We start from the raw sequence: 13,502 nt of genomic DNA, 5'->3' as shown, positions 1-13,502 counted from the left end.
AGTCCTGTTTGTTGACATAATCTTATTTTACTATTCCACAACTTATTAGCACAGTGGAGGACTGCAGGTTCACTGTTTGAATGACAGCTCAAAGAGGTTATTAACTATCTTCATTAACGGTCTTTGATATGGATATATGAATACAAATGTTTGGCATAGTATTTATGCCAACTTAGTGCCATTTCATGCTCCCCATCTACCAGTCTTTGCCTTTATACCCTCCATGCCAGCTCGGCCAGTGTTTGCTGAGGCAGACGTCAGGAGCTATGAAATGAAATAAAATTTTAAATATCTGTTATCGACTTCATGATAGAAACAACTCTCTCCTTCATGAAAGCCCATTCATTACTTTTAAACCCCCTTTTGTACTTGATCTCTTATAGAAATACACATTCAATGAGTGCTGCCTCCCGCAGTGTTCAAGCACAGTGTCCATGCATCAAGGTGTGATTGGGATGCTCAGCAAGGAGCCCCACAGGCTAGTCGGCCCGCCCACCCACGGGATGCTTGAAGTGCTCACTTAACCACGATTGCCTCCGCTGTCAGTGAGAGTTATGGGTGGTCGGTGGGGCAGACAGGCAGGGACCAGGGTTGCCCCTTGAATGGGTACACACAATCCAGAGGTTGGTATGGAGGACCCGCATACGGTTGCCCCCCTCCCCACAGCCGGAATAGACCCAGCCCTCCATGGCAGCCCACCTCTAATCGGGGCTACACGCTCCCCAGTTTCCCCACCACCACCCTCCAAGCATGGGGCAGCAAGCCCAGTGCCCCGGCTACTCGCCACCTAGGCTCCCCGCAGCAGCCCATCCGCCAGGTTCACGTTTTTCAAAAAGAGTACCAATTGGCACAAGCATGACCACTAGCTGGGGGAGGCTGCTGGATCACGGGAGGCATTTGGATATGGGATGGTTCCCATGAATTGTATGGAAATAGGACTTAAGTGGTGCTTATTTGTTTCTCACCACGCTAAGGCGAGATCCCTATTTCGCCTACCGGAGTGGACCAGTTGCATCACATATGGTTTGGCGCCCAGTGCGGTTCTCGCTTTTGGTCATTCCCGCTATTCACCAGCTTCTTTGTACTCTCGCTCGAGCGAAACAAAGTGACAAAATCGATCCCACAATTTCTATTTACCATATTATGAATGTTGACAGAAAATTGAACTGAGAACATTAATTTTGTAATTAGAACATAGAACAGTACAGCACAGAACAGGCCCTTCGGCCCTCAATGTTGTGCCGAGCCATGATCACCCTACTCAACCCACGTATCCACCCTATACCCGTAACCCAACAACCCCCCCCTTAACCTTACTTTTATTAGGACACTACGGGCAATTTAGCATGGCCAATCCACCTAACCCGCACATCTTTGGACTGTGGGAGGAAACCGGAGCACCCGGAGGAAACCCACGCACACAGGGGGAGGACGTGCAGACTCCACACAGACAGTGACCCAGCCGGGAATCGAACCTGGGAACCTGGAGCTGTGAAGCATTTATGCTAACCACCATGCTACCCTGCTGCCCCTAATTATTGGCAGAAGGGGAATATACCTGTCAATCGTTTGCAAACAAAGAAAAATAAAGGGATACTGTAATCATATGATGCCTTCCATGACATCCGAACATCACAAAGTGCTTTAGAGCCAATGAAGTATTGGTTGAAATGCAACTACTGTTATGATGCAGTAAACACAGCAGCCAATTTATGAACAGCAAACTGTGATACTTACCCTTAAAGTTGTTTTGATGATGTTGCTAAGGGATGAATATTGTCCAGGACACCAGGTACAATACTCCTGTTTTTGTCTGAAACTGTATGATGGGACCTTTTACCTCCACTTCCATTGATATAACATCTCATTTGACCAGCATGGCTAACGCTGGGCAAAAACATTAAGGATCACTTGTTAGGCGATAGAGAGAGTTTAAACAATTTATATATTTATTGTAAGAACTCTTGCAAAACCAGGTTAAAGTCCAACATGTTTTGTTTCAAACACTAGCTTTCGGAGCACTGCTCCTTCCTCAGGTAAATGAGTGCTCCGAAAGCTAGTGTTTGAAACAAACCTGTTGGACTTTAACCTGGTGTGGTAAGACTTCTTACTGTGCTCACCCCAGTCCAACGCCGGCAACTCCACATCATTATAATGGGAACGAAATACACGATTAAGTTTAAGCTTAATTTGTATTTCTGTGTTTGCTGTTTAAAAGGTTGGAAATTTCATTTTACTTCATATTAAACAAACGTGTCTGCATGTCGTTTTTTTTTTTGCGTTTCACTTTAAATTGAAATTGAGCTTTTAGGATGTAAAAGCAATTACAGGCTTTTGTAAAAGGCAAGCAGAGGCCCACACTGAAAAGCAGAGTATTTGATTTTGTCTGGAACCAGGTAAGCAAGAAGCTTTCAACAGAAGCTGCCAGTGCAGGCAAGACAATGCAGGTATGCAGAACGCAAGCTCCAGAAGCTAAATAACAGGAAGTAGTGAAATCATAATACAGCCTGTGAAGCACTGGTATTCTGTTGGCGTGGCTGGGTATCTAAGAAATGATGTGAATGCTTCAATACATGTAGTGTTTCAGGGCAGAGGAATGCTGAAATACTGGATGCACATCCTTGGTGAAGGCATCAGAGAGGAAGCTTTGTTTGAAAGAAAGTCCAAAGTGATCATTGGAGCATGGGCAGATCGGGGGCTGGCACCACCATGGGTGCACATGGGAAGGGGTGGGTGGAATCATGTCTTGGCCTTGTGAATGAAACTGCAAGCTCACCTTGACCTCCACTTTTGGGACTGCACCTATCCCGGACACCCACTGGACAGTCCCAGACCCAAACCACTTATCTGTTAAATCTGAACAACTCTGAGGAGAATGCTGGCCACTGCTTCCTTGGTGCATCTTGGCTGTGTGGGCTAAAGTCTGTATATGTGCAGCAGCAGAGTGGGGATGTATAGATGCAGAAAATGTAAATATAGGTAAAGTCTGGAGATAGATAAGCTGCAGAGCTGGGCTGAGAGGTGGCAGATGGAGTTTAATGCGGAAAAGTGTGAGGTGGTTCACTTTGGAAGGAGTAACAGGAATGCAGAGTACTGGGCTAATGGCAAGATTCTTGGTAGTGTAGATGAACAGAGAGATCTCGGCATCCAGGTACATAAATCCCTGAAAGTTGCCACCCAGGTTAATAGGGCTGTTAAGAAGGCATATGGTGTGCTAGCCTTTATAAGCAGGGGGATTGAGTTTCGGAACCACAAGGTCATGCTGCAGCTGTACATAACTCTGGTGCGGCCACACCTGGAGTACTGCGTGCAGTTCTGGTCACCACATTATAGGAAGGATGTGGAAGCTTTGGAAAGGGTTCAGAGGAGATTTACTAGGATGTTGCCTGGTATGGAGGGAAGGTCTTACGAGGAAAGGCTCAGGGAATTGAGGTTGTTTTCGTTAGAGAGGAGAAGGCTGAGAGGTGACTTAATAGAGACATATAAGATAGTCAGAGGGTTAGATAGGGTGGACAGTGAGAGTCTTTTTCCTCGGATGGTGATGACCAACACGAGGGGACATAGCTTTAAATTGAGGGGTGAGAGATATAGGACAGATGTCAGAGGCAGTTTCTTTACTCAGAGAGTAGTAGGGGTGTGGAACGCCCTGCCTGCAATAGTAGTAGACCCGCCAACTTTAAGGGTATTTAAGTGGTCACTGGATAGACATATGGATGAAAATGGAATAGTGTAGGTCAGATAGGCTTCAGATGGTTTCACAGGTCGGCGCAACATCGAGGGCCGAAGGGCCCGTACTGCGCTGTAGTGTTCTATGTTCTATGTTCTATAGAACGTGCCCCGAGAGGGCCTGACCTAGGATACAGGGTAGAAAGTCAAATTACAGGACAGACCAGGAAGATCCACGGCATTTGGCCAACCTGCATTTAACAGACAGCATCTCTAACAGTGCAGTATTCCCTCAGTCCTGCACTGGAGTGTTGGCCTCCGGTTTTGTGGTCTAGTCTTAGAACGAAACTTAAACAGTGGATACCAGAGGCAGGGAGGATGTTTGTATGATCAAGATAGTTGTATTAAATGTTATTATTTCTTCAAACAAGGATATAAATTACCCAAAGGTTAGGTGGATTGGACATGATAAATTGCCCTTAGTGTCAAAAATTGCCCTTGGTGTTGGGTGGGGTTACTGGGATATGGGGATGGGGTGGAGGTGTTGATCTTGGTTGGGGTGCTCTTTCCAGGAGCCGGTGCAGACTCGATGGCTGAATGGCCTTCTGCACTGTAAATTCTATGAAATTCTATATCCTCATGTGGTCTTTCTTGCCAACACCTTGGGAACTTGACCATGGCCAGCTGTGCTGGCCTTCACCCATACACCATGACAACATGTGCGGTAAAGGGCTAAGTAACCTTTTGGTAATAGTTTTGTGAGCTATCAGGCGACCAACAATGAAATTGATATCTACTTTTAGTTTCATTGATATTCTTGCATCTTATCCTCCATCACACTCCGAATCAGATGTTTCCCCAGATTCCCGCCAGTTGTTTATCTGCAGCATTTTATGCTGGTGTAGATGACATTGTTGTACTTTTGCAGATCCTTATAGAGCTGGAGACGGCATTGCTTGATGATGAACCACACTGGTACAAACTTCAGACACATGATGTATCATCACTACCTCTGCCACAGCCATCACCCTACATGCCACGGCGACATGTTCATGGAGAAAGTCCCAGTAAAAGACTACAAAGTAGGTTATTGATCATTTTTGTTTTTTCAGCTACCAGGCTACATTCTGAAGTAAATCCACAACATAACAGATAGCCATTCATTTATTGATTGTGGAATAAGTTGATTGTAACGTATGGTTGAAATTACTGTATAAAATAGAATGTAATTTATATTTTATCAATAGAATGTGCTCAAAATGAGGCTTTCTCTTTCCTAATCAGGAATATTGTTTTTATTAATTTGCAATGTTGGAAGAACTGTTAACTTCGGAGGCACAAGAGAAGACATTTAACCCTTAAAGTTATACAACTGGTTAACTCTTCATATGCTCACACTTCCTATGTTCATCTGCAGTTCTTCTCTTAACTATTTTAACAGTGGTTCTAACCTAATTAAAATAATTGGGTAAAAGTTCCGTTAAGGAACAGAGTGAATACTTTCAGACGAATGTTGAGTTCATGTTCAATGGTGTGATTTCAGAACCTACCTTACTACTTAAATTGTGTTTGTTATTTTATAAAGCAATTAAATACCCGTTTTTAACTTGGGAGGACTAATGTCAAGCAGTTAATAAATGTATATGTCATATATTGAACTAATAAGTACAATTGTCAATGTGTTAAAGCCCCTTAATGCCATATGTTTATTTTCTTAACTTTTTGCTTTAATTGCCCATTTCGAATCATCTTGATTTTTGGAAAATCCAAGCATATGTCAACCTGCTTGCTGACCATGTGAAAGGGATCCAGCCAGTTAGTTAACACTTTCCTGAATATCTGATAACTAATCTAAGCTTTATCCAATAAGTCACGATGCTTCAACCTGCGTCTGCATGCTTTCCAATTACCCATTTTATACTAAAGGCATTCGAATCATAGGAATGTTACAGCACAGCCATTAGGCCAATCTTGTCCAGGCCAGCCTCAGGGCACCCAGATCCCTTTCTAATGCACCCTTTCTGCACCCAGTCCAGAAACCTGTAGCTCCAAGCACTTAAGGTGCAGATCCAGGTACTTTTTAAAAGAGTTTAGGGTCTCTGCCTCCACCACCAACTCGGGCAGCAAATTCCAGACTCCCACTGCCCTCTGTATAAATATTCCAGACTCCCACTGCCCTCCGTATAAATATTCCAGACTCCCACTGCCCTCCGTATAAATATTCCAGACTCCCACTGCCCCCTGTATAAATATTCCAGACTCCCACTGCCCCCTGTATAAATATCCCAGACTCCCACTGCCCTCTGTATAAATATCCTAGACTCCCACTGCCCTCTGTATAAATATTCCAGACTCCCACTGCCCTCTGTATAAATATTCCAGACTCCCACTGCCCTCTGTATAAATATTCCAGACTCCCACTGCCCTCTGTATAAATATTCCAGACTCCCACTGCCCTCTGTATAAATATTCCGGACTCTCACTGCCCTCTGTATAAATATTCCAGATTCCCACTGCCCTCTCTATAAATATTCCAGACTCCCACTGCCCCCTGTGTAAATATTCCGGACTCTCACTGCCCCCTCTATAAATATTCCAGACTCCCACTGCCCTCTCTATAAATATTCCAGACTCCCACTGCCTTCTGTATAAATATTCCAGACTCCCACTGCCCCCTGTGTAAATATTCCAGACTCCCACTGCCCTCTGTATAAATATTCCGGACTCTCACTGCCCTCTGCTTAAAAAGTATGGCTACTTTCCACTCCTCAGAAATGGAAGTAGTTTATTAAAAAATTCATCTCATTCTGATTTCAGCCCCCATCTTCATGAAGACTGTGGATGAAAGTTTCTGGGACATGTAGCTTGTCTTTTTTAAGATCATCAGACCATTTTATACACATTAATCTTTGGCATGTCAGAGCTGTTAACTTCACCTGTTAACATAACCCAGGCTGTAATACAAAATAAATATTTTTGTTTAAGGTAGCTATATCTTTAAAGCTCGGATTTGAAAAATAGAGATTCACAATGCACTACACAATTTGAACTGAAATGCTGATGTGGCAAATTGTGTGACCATATCAATACTGAAATTTATTTGCCAGCATATTACGGCAGAAATACATCCCCATTCTATGCTACTGGGTGTGAGTGAGTCTGCCGAGAGCCAGCTTGTCTGGAGTTTATGCTTGTCAGTATCCAAGGTTTACAATGAAGGATTGCACAAATTATAAGAAATACAGAGGAGAAGATCCTTTATTTGCATCAAAATTGTAGCTATGTGTATAAATGAAAATGAAAATCGCTTATTGTCACGAGTAGGCTTCAATTAAGTTACTGTGAAAAGCCCCTAGTCGCCACATTCCAGCGCCTGTTCGGGGAGGCTGGTACGGGAAAAAGAGTCCATTTGCAGTTGCACCATGAGCGACAAACCAAGGAACGATTCCCCTCGTCTCTGGGGAAAAACAAAATCAAAATCTAGAGGTACTAAAAATGCACAGCACAATCAGGCAGCAACTGAAAGAATAGAAGATTAATATACAAAAGTCACCTACAAAAGCATTAACCTCCCTTCTTTCCACCATTGCCTGACTAGTTGTGTGCTTTCTGACATGTTTGTTTTCACATGGGTGACAGAGGCTGATCTCAAACTCGATGAAAACGCCACAATTGTACTTAATTAAAAAAATACAGGAATTTACTTCAAGGCATTAATCAACTTAACTATTCAGTCAAGCTGCTGTGGAATTATAAGCACTATAAAAATTATAATGGTGGTTCAATCAAAACAAAAAGGAAATCCAACTTCAGAATTTGATCTGACGGCATAACCATGTTTGATTTGACACATTTAGTGCCAATGTCAGCCTGTTGTAGACCAGACTTGTTAACCATCAGTCACTTGGAACCAATACAAAAATCAAATGATATTAAAGATGTTTGGATACATTTAACATATGTGTTCCCCTGCCACAGAGCCTTGCTTGCTGCAACCACATAGTCAGAATTTCTGTATATGTTCTCCACATTTTTCAGATGGAATATCATGAGATGTGCAGGTATAACATCCCAATGTCCACTCCCAGAGTATTAGGCTCCACACCATCTGTGGTGTTTATGTAATTTGTTTATTATGCTCATAGTATCAGGATATCGGACCTGACCCCAATTTGTGGTAGGATACTGGACGAGAAACTCCAAACAGTTTGCAATTTGTAAATCTGTGAGAAAAGGAAACTTATGTTAAAAGAAACTTTAATTTGAACACAGAATTGACCACATTAGCATCAGGCATAGCTTTACAATTAACAGTTAAACAGTTTTTACGTAAAAAGAAAAACTTTAACTCACCATCTGTACTGTACTGTTCTAAGTTCTAAGTAAGTTCTAAGATCTACACCAGCCACTATATATATTCCAACTAAGCCATTGAATACAATTCAAAATCAACTCATAAATAAAGTTGGCAATCGGGGTTACTTGCCCTGTGCAGACCTTTGGAGAGAGAACTTTTCACGAACAACCAGAAAATCCTTCTGTCTTGTCAGACTCAAATCCTATGACAAAACTGCCAAAAACTACAGACAGACCTGGCTCCTCCAATTAACTCCATCGTCTGTATCCCACGAAGACGTCCCGTGACCCACAGCTACGACTAAATGCCACTCCCTCATAAATTATCCGGGCCCCAGGGCCCTCCTTTCTATAAACAATATTCCATTAGCCAACTCTATGTAAAAAGTAAATGGTTAGAATCAATTATTCCCTAACTTTTCCAACACCTTAATTACAGTTTTAGTGGATACAATGGCTTGTATGTATTTTAAACCAGGGTTTTTAATAATATTACTGCCACAAATATAAAATATAATAGATAACAATTTCTTACATTCATCGTAGTTTAATTCTTGTTTTTAGGAAACTAAAAGAAAATACTTGATTAGTTAATGGGTTTTCTACTATCCATTCCATATAAACATTAATTAATAATGCCCAAACCGAATATACATTAGTTAATGACATTTCCGTTTGTACAAACATTAGTTAATGGTTTGTCCGCTCTGTGTAAACATCAGTTAATGGCTCGTTCGCTCCGTATAAACATTAGTTAATGGCTTGTCCGCTCTATATAAACATTAGTTAATTACTCGTCCACTCCGTATAAACATTAGTTAATGGCTCGTCCGTTCCTTACAAACATTAGTTAATGGCTCTCCCACTCCGTATGAACCATAAGACCATCAGACATAGGAGCAGAATTAGGCCACTCACCCCATCGTGTCTGCTCCGCCATTCAATCATGGCTGATATTTTTATCATCTCCACTCTCCTGCCTTCTCCCCATAACCCCTGATGCCCTTTTAATCAAGAACTTATCTATCTCTGTTTTAAAGACACTCAGTGATTTGGTCTCCACAGCTTTCTGCGGCAAAGAATTCCACAGATTCACCACCCTCTGGCTGAAGATGTTCTCCTAATCTGTTTTAAAGGATTGTCCCTTTAGTCTGAGATTGTGCTCTCTGGTTCCAGTTTTTCCTACAGTGGAAACATGCTGTCCTTGTCCACTCTATTTAGGCCTTGCAGTATCCTGTAAGTTTCAATAAGATCCCCCCTCATCCTTCTGAACTCCAACGAGTACAGACCCAGAGTCCTCAATCGTTCCTCATACGACAAGTTCTTAATTCCAGGGATTGTTCTTGAGAATCTCCTCTGGACCCTTTCCAAAGCATATCCTTCCTTAGATAAGCAGCCCAGAATTGCTCACAATACTCCAAATGGGGTCTGACCAGAGTCTATATTGCCTCAGAAGTAGACTCAGAAGCCTGATCTTGTATTCTAGCCCTCTTGACATGAATGCTAACATTGCATTTGCCTTCCTAACTGCTGACTGAACCTGCACATTAACCTGAAGAGAATCTTGAAGAAGGACTCCCAAGTCCCTTTGTGCTTCTGATTTCCTAAGCATTCCCCATTTAGAAAATAGTCTATGCCTTAATTCCTTCATCCAATGTCATTAACTAATGTTGAGCAGCACGGTAGCACAAGTGGCTAGCACTGTGGCTTCACAGCGCCAGGGTCCCAGGGTCGATTCCCCGCTCGGTCACTGTCTGTGCGGAGTCTGCACATTCTCCCCGTGTCTGCATGGGTTTCCTTCGGGTGCTCTGGTTTCCTCCCATAGTCCAAAGACGTGCAGGTTAGGTGAATTGGCCATGCTAAATTGCCCCTAGTGCCCAAAACGGTAAGGAGGGGTTATTGGGTTATGGGGATAGGGCGGAAGTGAGGGCCTAAGTGGGTCAGTGCAGACTTGATGGGCTGAATGGCCTCCTTCTGCACTGTATGTTCTATGTTCAAAATACATAACCTCACACTTTTCTAAGTTCTATTCCACCTGCCACTTCTTTGCCCATTCCCTTAGCCTGTCCAAGTCCTTCTACAGCCTGCTTGCTTCCTCAATACTACCTGTCCTACAGATCTTTGTATCATCTGCAAACTTAGCAACGGTGCCTTCAAATCCTTCTTCCACATCATTAATGTATATTGTAAAAAGTCGTGGTCCCAGCACAGACCCCTGAAGCACACCACTAGTCACCGGCAGCCATCCTGAAAAAGACCCCTTTATCCCCATTTCTGCCAGTCAGCCAATCCTCTATCCATGCCCGGATATTACCCTTAACACCCTGGTCTCTTAACTTATGTACCAGTCTCCTATGCAGAACCTTGTCAAAGGCCTTCTGGGAATCTAAATAAATCACGTCCACTGGTTCTCCTTTGTCTAGCTTCCTTGTTACCTCCTCAAAGAATTCTAACAGATTTTTCAGACAGGACCTCCCCTTGAGGTCATGTCTGACATTAGTTAATGGCTCGTCACTCCAGACAAACATTAGTTAATAGCTTGTATAAACTGATCTACCCTTTCTTTTTTGCAGAGAAGACAATTAAAACTGTGTCGATTAAAAAATATAGATTCACTCACCAATTTTAATTTTCTAGGTTGCTTGTTCTCTGGCTCATTATATGTTATAAATAAAATATTTCTGATTGAAGATTTTACCACAAGTGTTAATGAGCCCACACGCATAGCTGCTTTTGTCTGTTTGTTCCATCATTACCTAGGATCTCACCGAATCAGTGATAGTGACTTCTCAGATTATGATGTTGATGATGGTATTGGAGTGGTCTTGTCAGGTGGGTGGGTGGCGGAACATACCCTAATCTATGAATGCTATTCGCATTTAGAAATTGCTTTTAGTATGGGGCTCTAGCAGGATGTCAGATACATTTCCAATCTGCCCGCTATCACAAATATTAAAATGAGCTGTATACTAAGGCACAACTTGATTGATCGATAGTTAATAGCAATTACATTTATTCTCTAAATCATACCTATTCAAAATGTATCTGACACTTTGAAGATGAAGTTTGTTTCACTGTTTAAAACCCTATTTAAAGGTGCACAATTTATGCATGATGCATAATTTTGCTAAACACATTTGAGGTTTGTATTTTGGATTACAATATGTCAAAGCAAAACAACGCATGAAATATCTTGGTTCAGGATTTTATGATCAGCTGGGATTATTGTAAGAATATATATATTGAATTGACACCATCTGTATATGGTGCAGGTAGATTCTGAAGGAAATTCAGCTAAACTGTTTCAAAACTGTTTTAACACAGTCGCTTAACAAACTCACATGTGAACTATGCAAAAATTATCCATTGTTTTTTCTGTTATTGAGATTTATGTGCAAGAAGCAACTCGGGTTCTTTTGTTCTTTGTAGACATATAGGTCATCACATGGAATTTGGCAGTAAGTTTGCAAGGCTGTGCTTGAGATGTGGCAGCTTGCTAGACAAGGACATGTTTGGATATGGGGCACAGATGTTGTGATTTACACTCCCACCCTATGAGGTTCCATTGCAAAATGACCTCACAAAGTCAAAATTCCTCTGAACACAATGATCTAGAATAACTTAGTTTGGGACATGCAGCTAAATTGATCTTGTTAAAGAAGTTCTGAAAGAACAAAGAAAATTACAGCACAGGAACAGGCCCTTCGGCCCTCCCAGCCTGGGCCGATCCAGATCCTCTATCTAAAACTGTTGCCTATTTTCTAAGGATCTGTATCCCTCTGCTCCCTGCCCATTCCCCATTCATGTATCTGTCTAGATACATCTTAAATGATGCTATCGTGCTCGCCTCTACCACCTCCGCCGGCAATGCATTCCAGGCACCCACCACCCTCTGCGTAAAGAACTTTCCACGCTAATCTCCCTTAAACTTTCCCCCTCTCACCTTGAAATCGTGACCCCTTGTAATTGACACCTCCACTCTTGGAAAAAACTTGTTGCTACCCACCCTGTCCATACCCCTCATAATTTTTTAGACCTCAATCAGGTCCCCCCTCAACCTCTGTCTTTCCAATGAAAACAATCCTAATCTACTCAAGCTTTCTTCATAGCCAGCACCCTCCATACCAGGCAACATCCTGGTGAACCTCCTCTGTACCCTCTCCAAAGCATCCACATCCTTCGGGCAACGTGGCGACCAGAACTGCACCCAGTATTCCAAATGTGGTCGAACCAAAGTCCTAAACAACTGTGACATGACCTACCAACTCTTGTACTCAATACCCCGTCCGATGAAGGCAAGCATGCTGTATGCCTTCTTGCCCACTCTATCAACCTGCGTTGCCACCTTCAGGGTACAATGGACCTGAACCAGATCTCTCTGTACATCAATTTTCCCCAGGAGTCTTCCATTGACCATATAGTCCGCTCTTGAATTGGATCTTCCAAAATGCATCACCTCGTATTTGCCTGGATTGAACTCCATCTGCCATTTCTCTGCCCAACTCTCCAATCTATCTATATTTTGCTGTATTCTCTGACAGTCCCCCTCGCTATCTGCAACTCCATCAATCTTAGTATCATCTGCAAACTTGCTAATCAGACCACCTATACCTTCATCCAGATCTTTATGTATATCACAAACAACAGTGGTCCGATCACGGATCCCTGTGGAACACCACTAGTCACCCTTCTCCATTTTGAGACACTCCATTCCACCACTACTCTCTGTCTCCTGTTGCCCAGCCAGTTCTTTATCCATCTAGCTAGTACACTCTGAACCCCATGCAACTTCACTTTTTCCATCAACCTGCCATGGGAAACCTTATCAAACGCCTTACTGAAGTCCATGTATATGACATCTACAGCCCTTCCCTCATCAATCAACTTTGTCACTTCCTCAAAGAATTCTATTAGGTTTGTAAGACATGACTTAGGTTTGTAAGACTTCCCTGCACAAAACCATGCTGCCTATCACTGATATGTCTATTTTCTTCCAAATGTGAATTGATCCTATCCCTCAGTATCTTCTCCAACAGTTTGCCTACCACTGACGTCAAGCTCACAGGTCGATAATTCCCTGGATTATCTCTGCTACCCTTCTTAAACAAAGGGACAACATTAGCAATTCTCCAGTCCTCCGGGACCTCACCCGTGATCAAGGATGCTGCAAAGATATCTGTCAAGGCCCCAGCTATTTCGTCCCTCACTTCCCTCAGAAACCTTGGAAAGGTCCATCTTAATACCTTTTAGAATACGCAAAACCTCCCCCTTCCTTATGCCAACTTGACCTAGAGTATTTAAACATCAATCCCTAAGCTCAACACCCGTCATGCCCCTCTACTTGGTGAATACCGATGCAAAGTACTCATTAAGAATCTCACCCATTTCCTCTGACACCACGCATAAATTCCCTCTTTTGCCTTTGAGTGGGCCAATTCTTTCTCTAGTTACCCTCTTGCTCCTTATATACGAATAAAAGG

General features: G+C 42.6%; 1 protein-coding gene across 35 annotated transcripts in view; it reads left to right on the top strand.

Moving 5' to 3' along the window:
• LOC119967772 (regulating synaptic membrane exocytosis protein 1-like) overlaps positions 1–13,502 on the top strand; it is a 1,070,524-nt gene that overhangs the window by 653,821 nt on the left and 403,201 nt on the right. For 33 of the 35 annotated variants that reach the window (XM_038800731.1, XM_038800737.1, XM_038800741.1 and 30 more), the window contains 2 exons: positions 4,595–4,748; positions 10,783–10,854. In XM_038800731.1, coding sequence (XP_038656659.1) covers positions 4,595–4,748; positions 10,783–10,854 — 226 coding nt within the window. The remainder of the gene's footprint in view (positions 1–4,594; positions 4,749–10,782; positions 10,855–13,502) is intronic. The other 2 variants (XM_038800734.1, XM_038800751.1) reach the window with 1 other exon arrangement.

The sequence above is a fragment of the Scyliorhinus canicula genome, chromosome 6 (assembly GCF_902713615.1).
Source record: "Scyliorhinus canicula chromosome 6, sScyCan1.1, whole genome shotgun sequence".
Taxonomy (NCBI): Eukaryota; Metazoa; Chordata; class Chondrichthyes; order Carcharhiniformes; family Scyliorhinidae; genus Scyliorhinus; species Scyliorhinus canicula.
The sequence above is the reverse complement of the archived record's forward strand: the minus strand, read 5'-3'. Positions and strand labels throughout refer to the sequence as shown.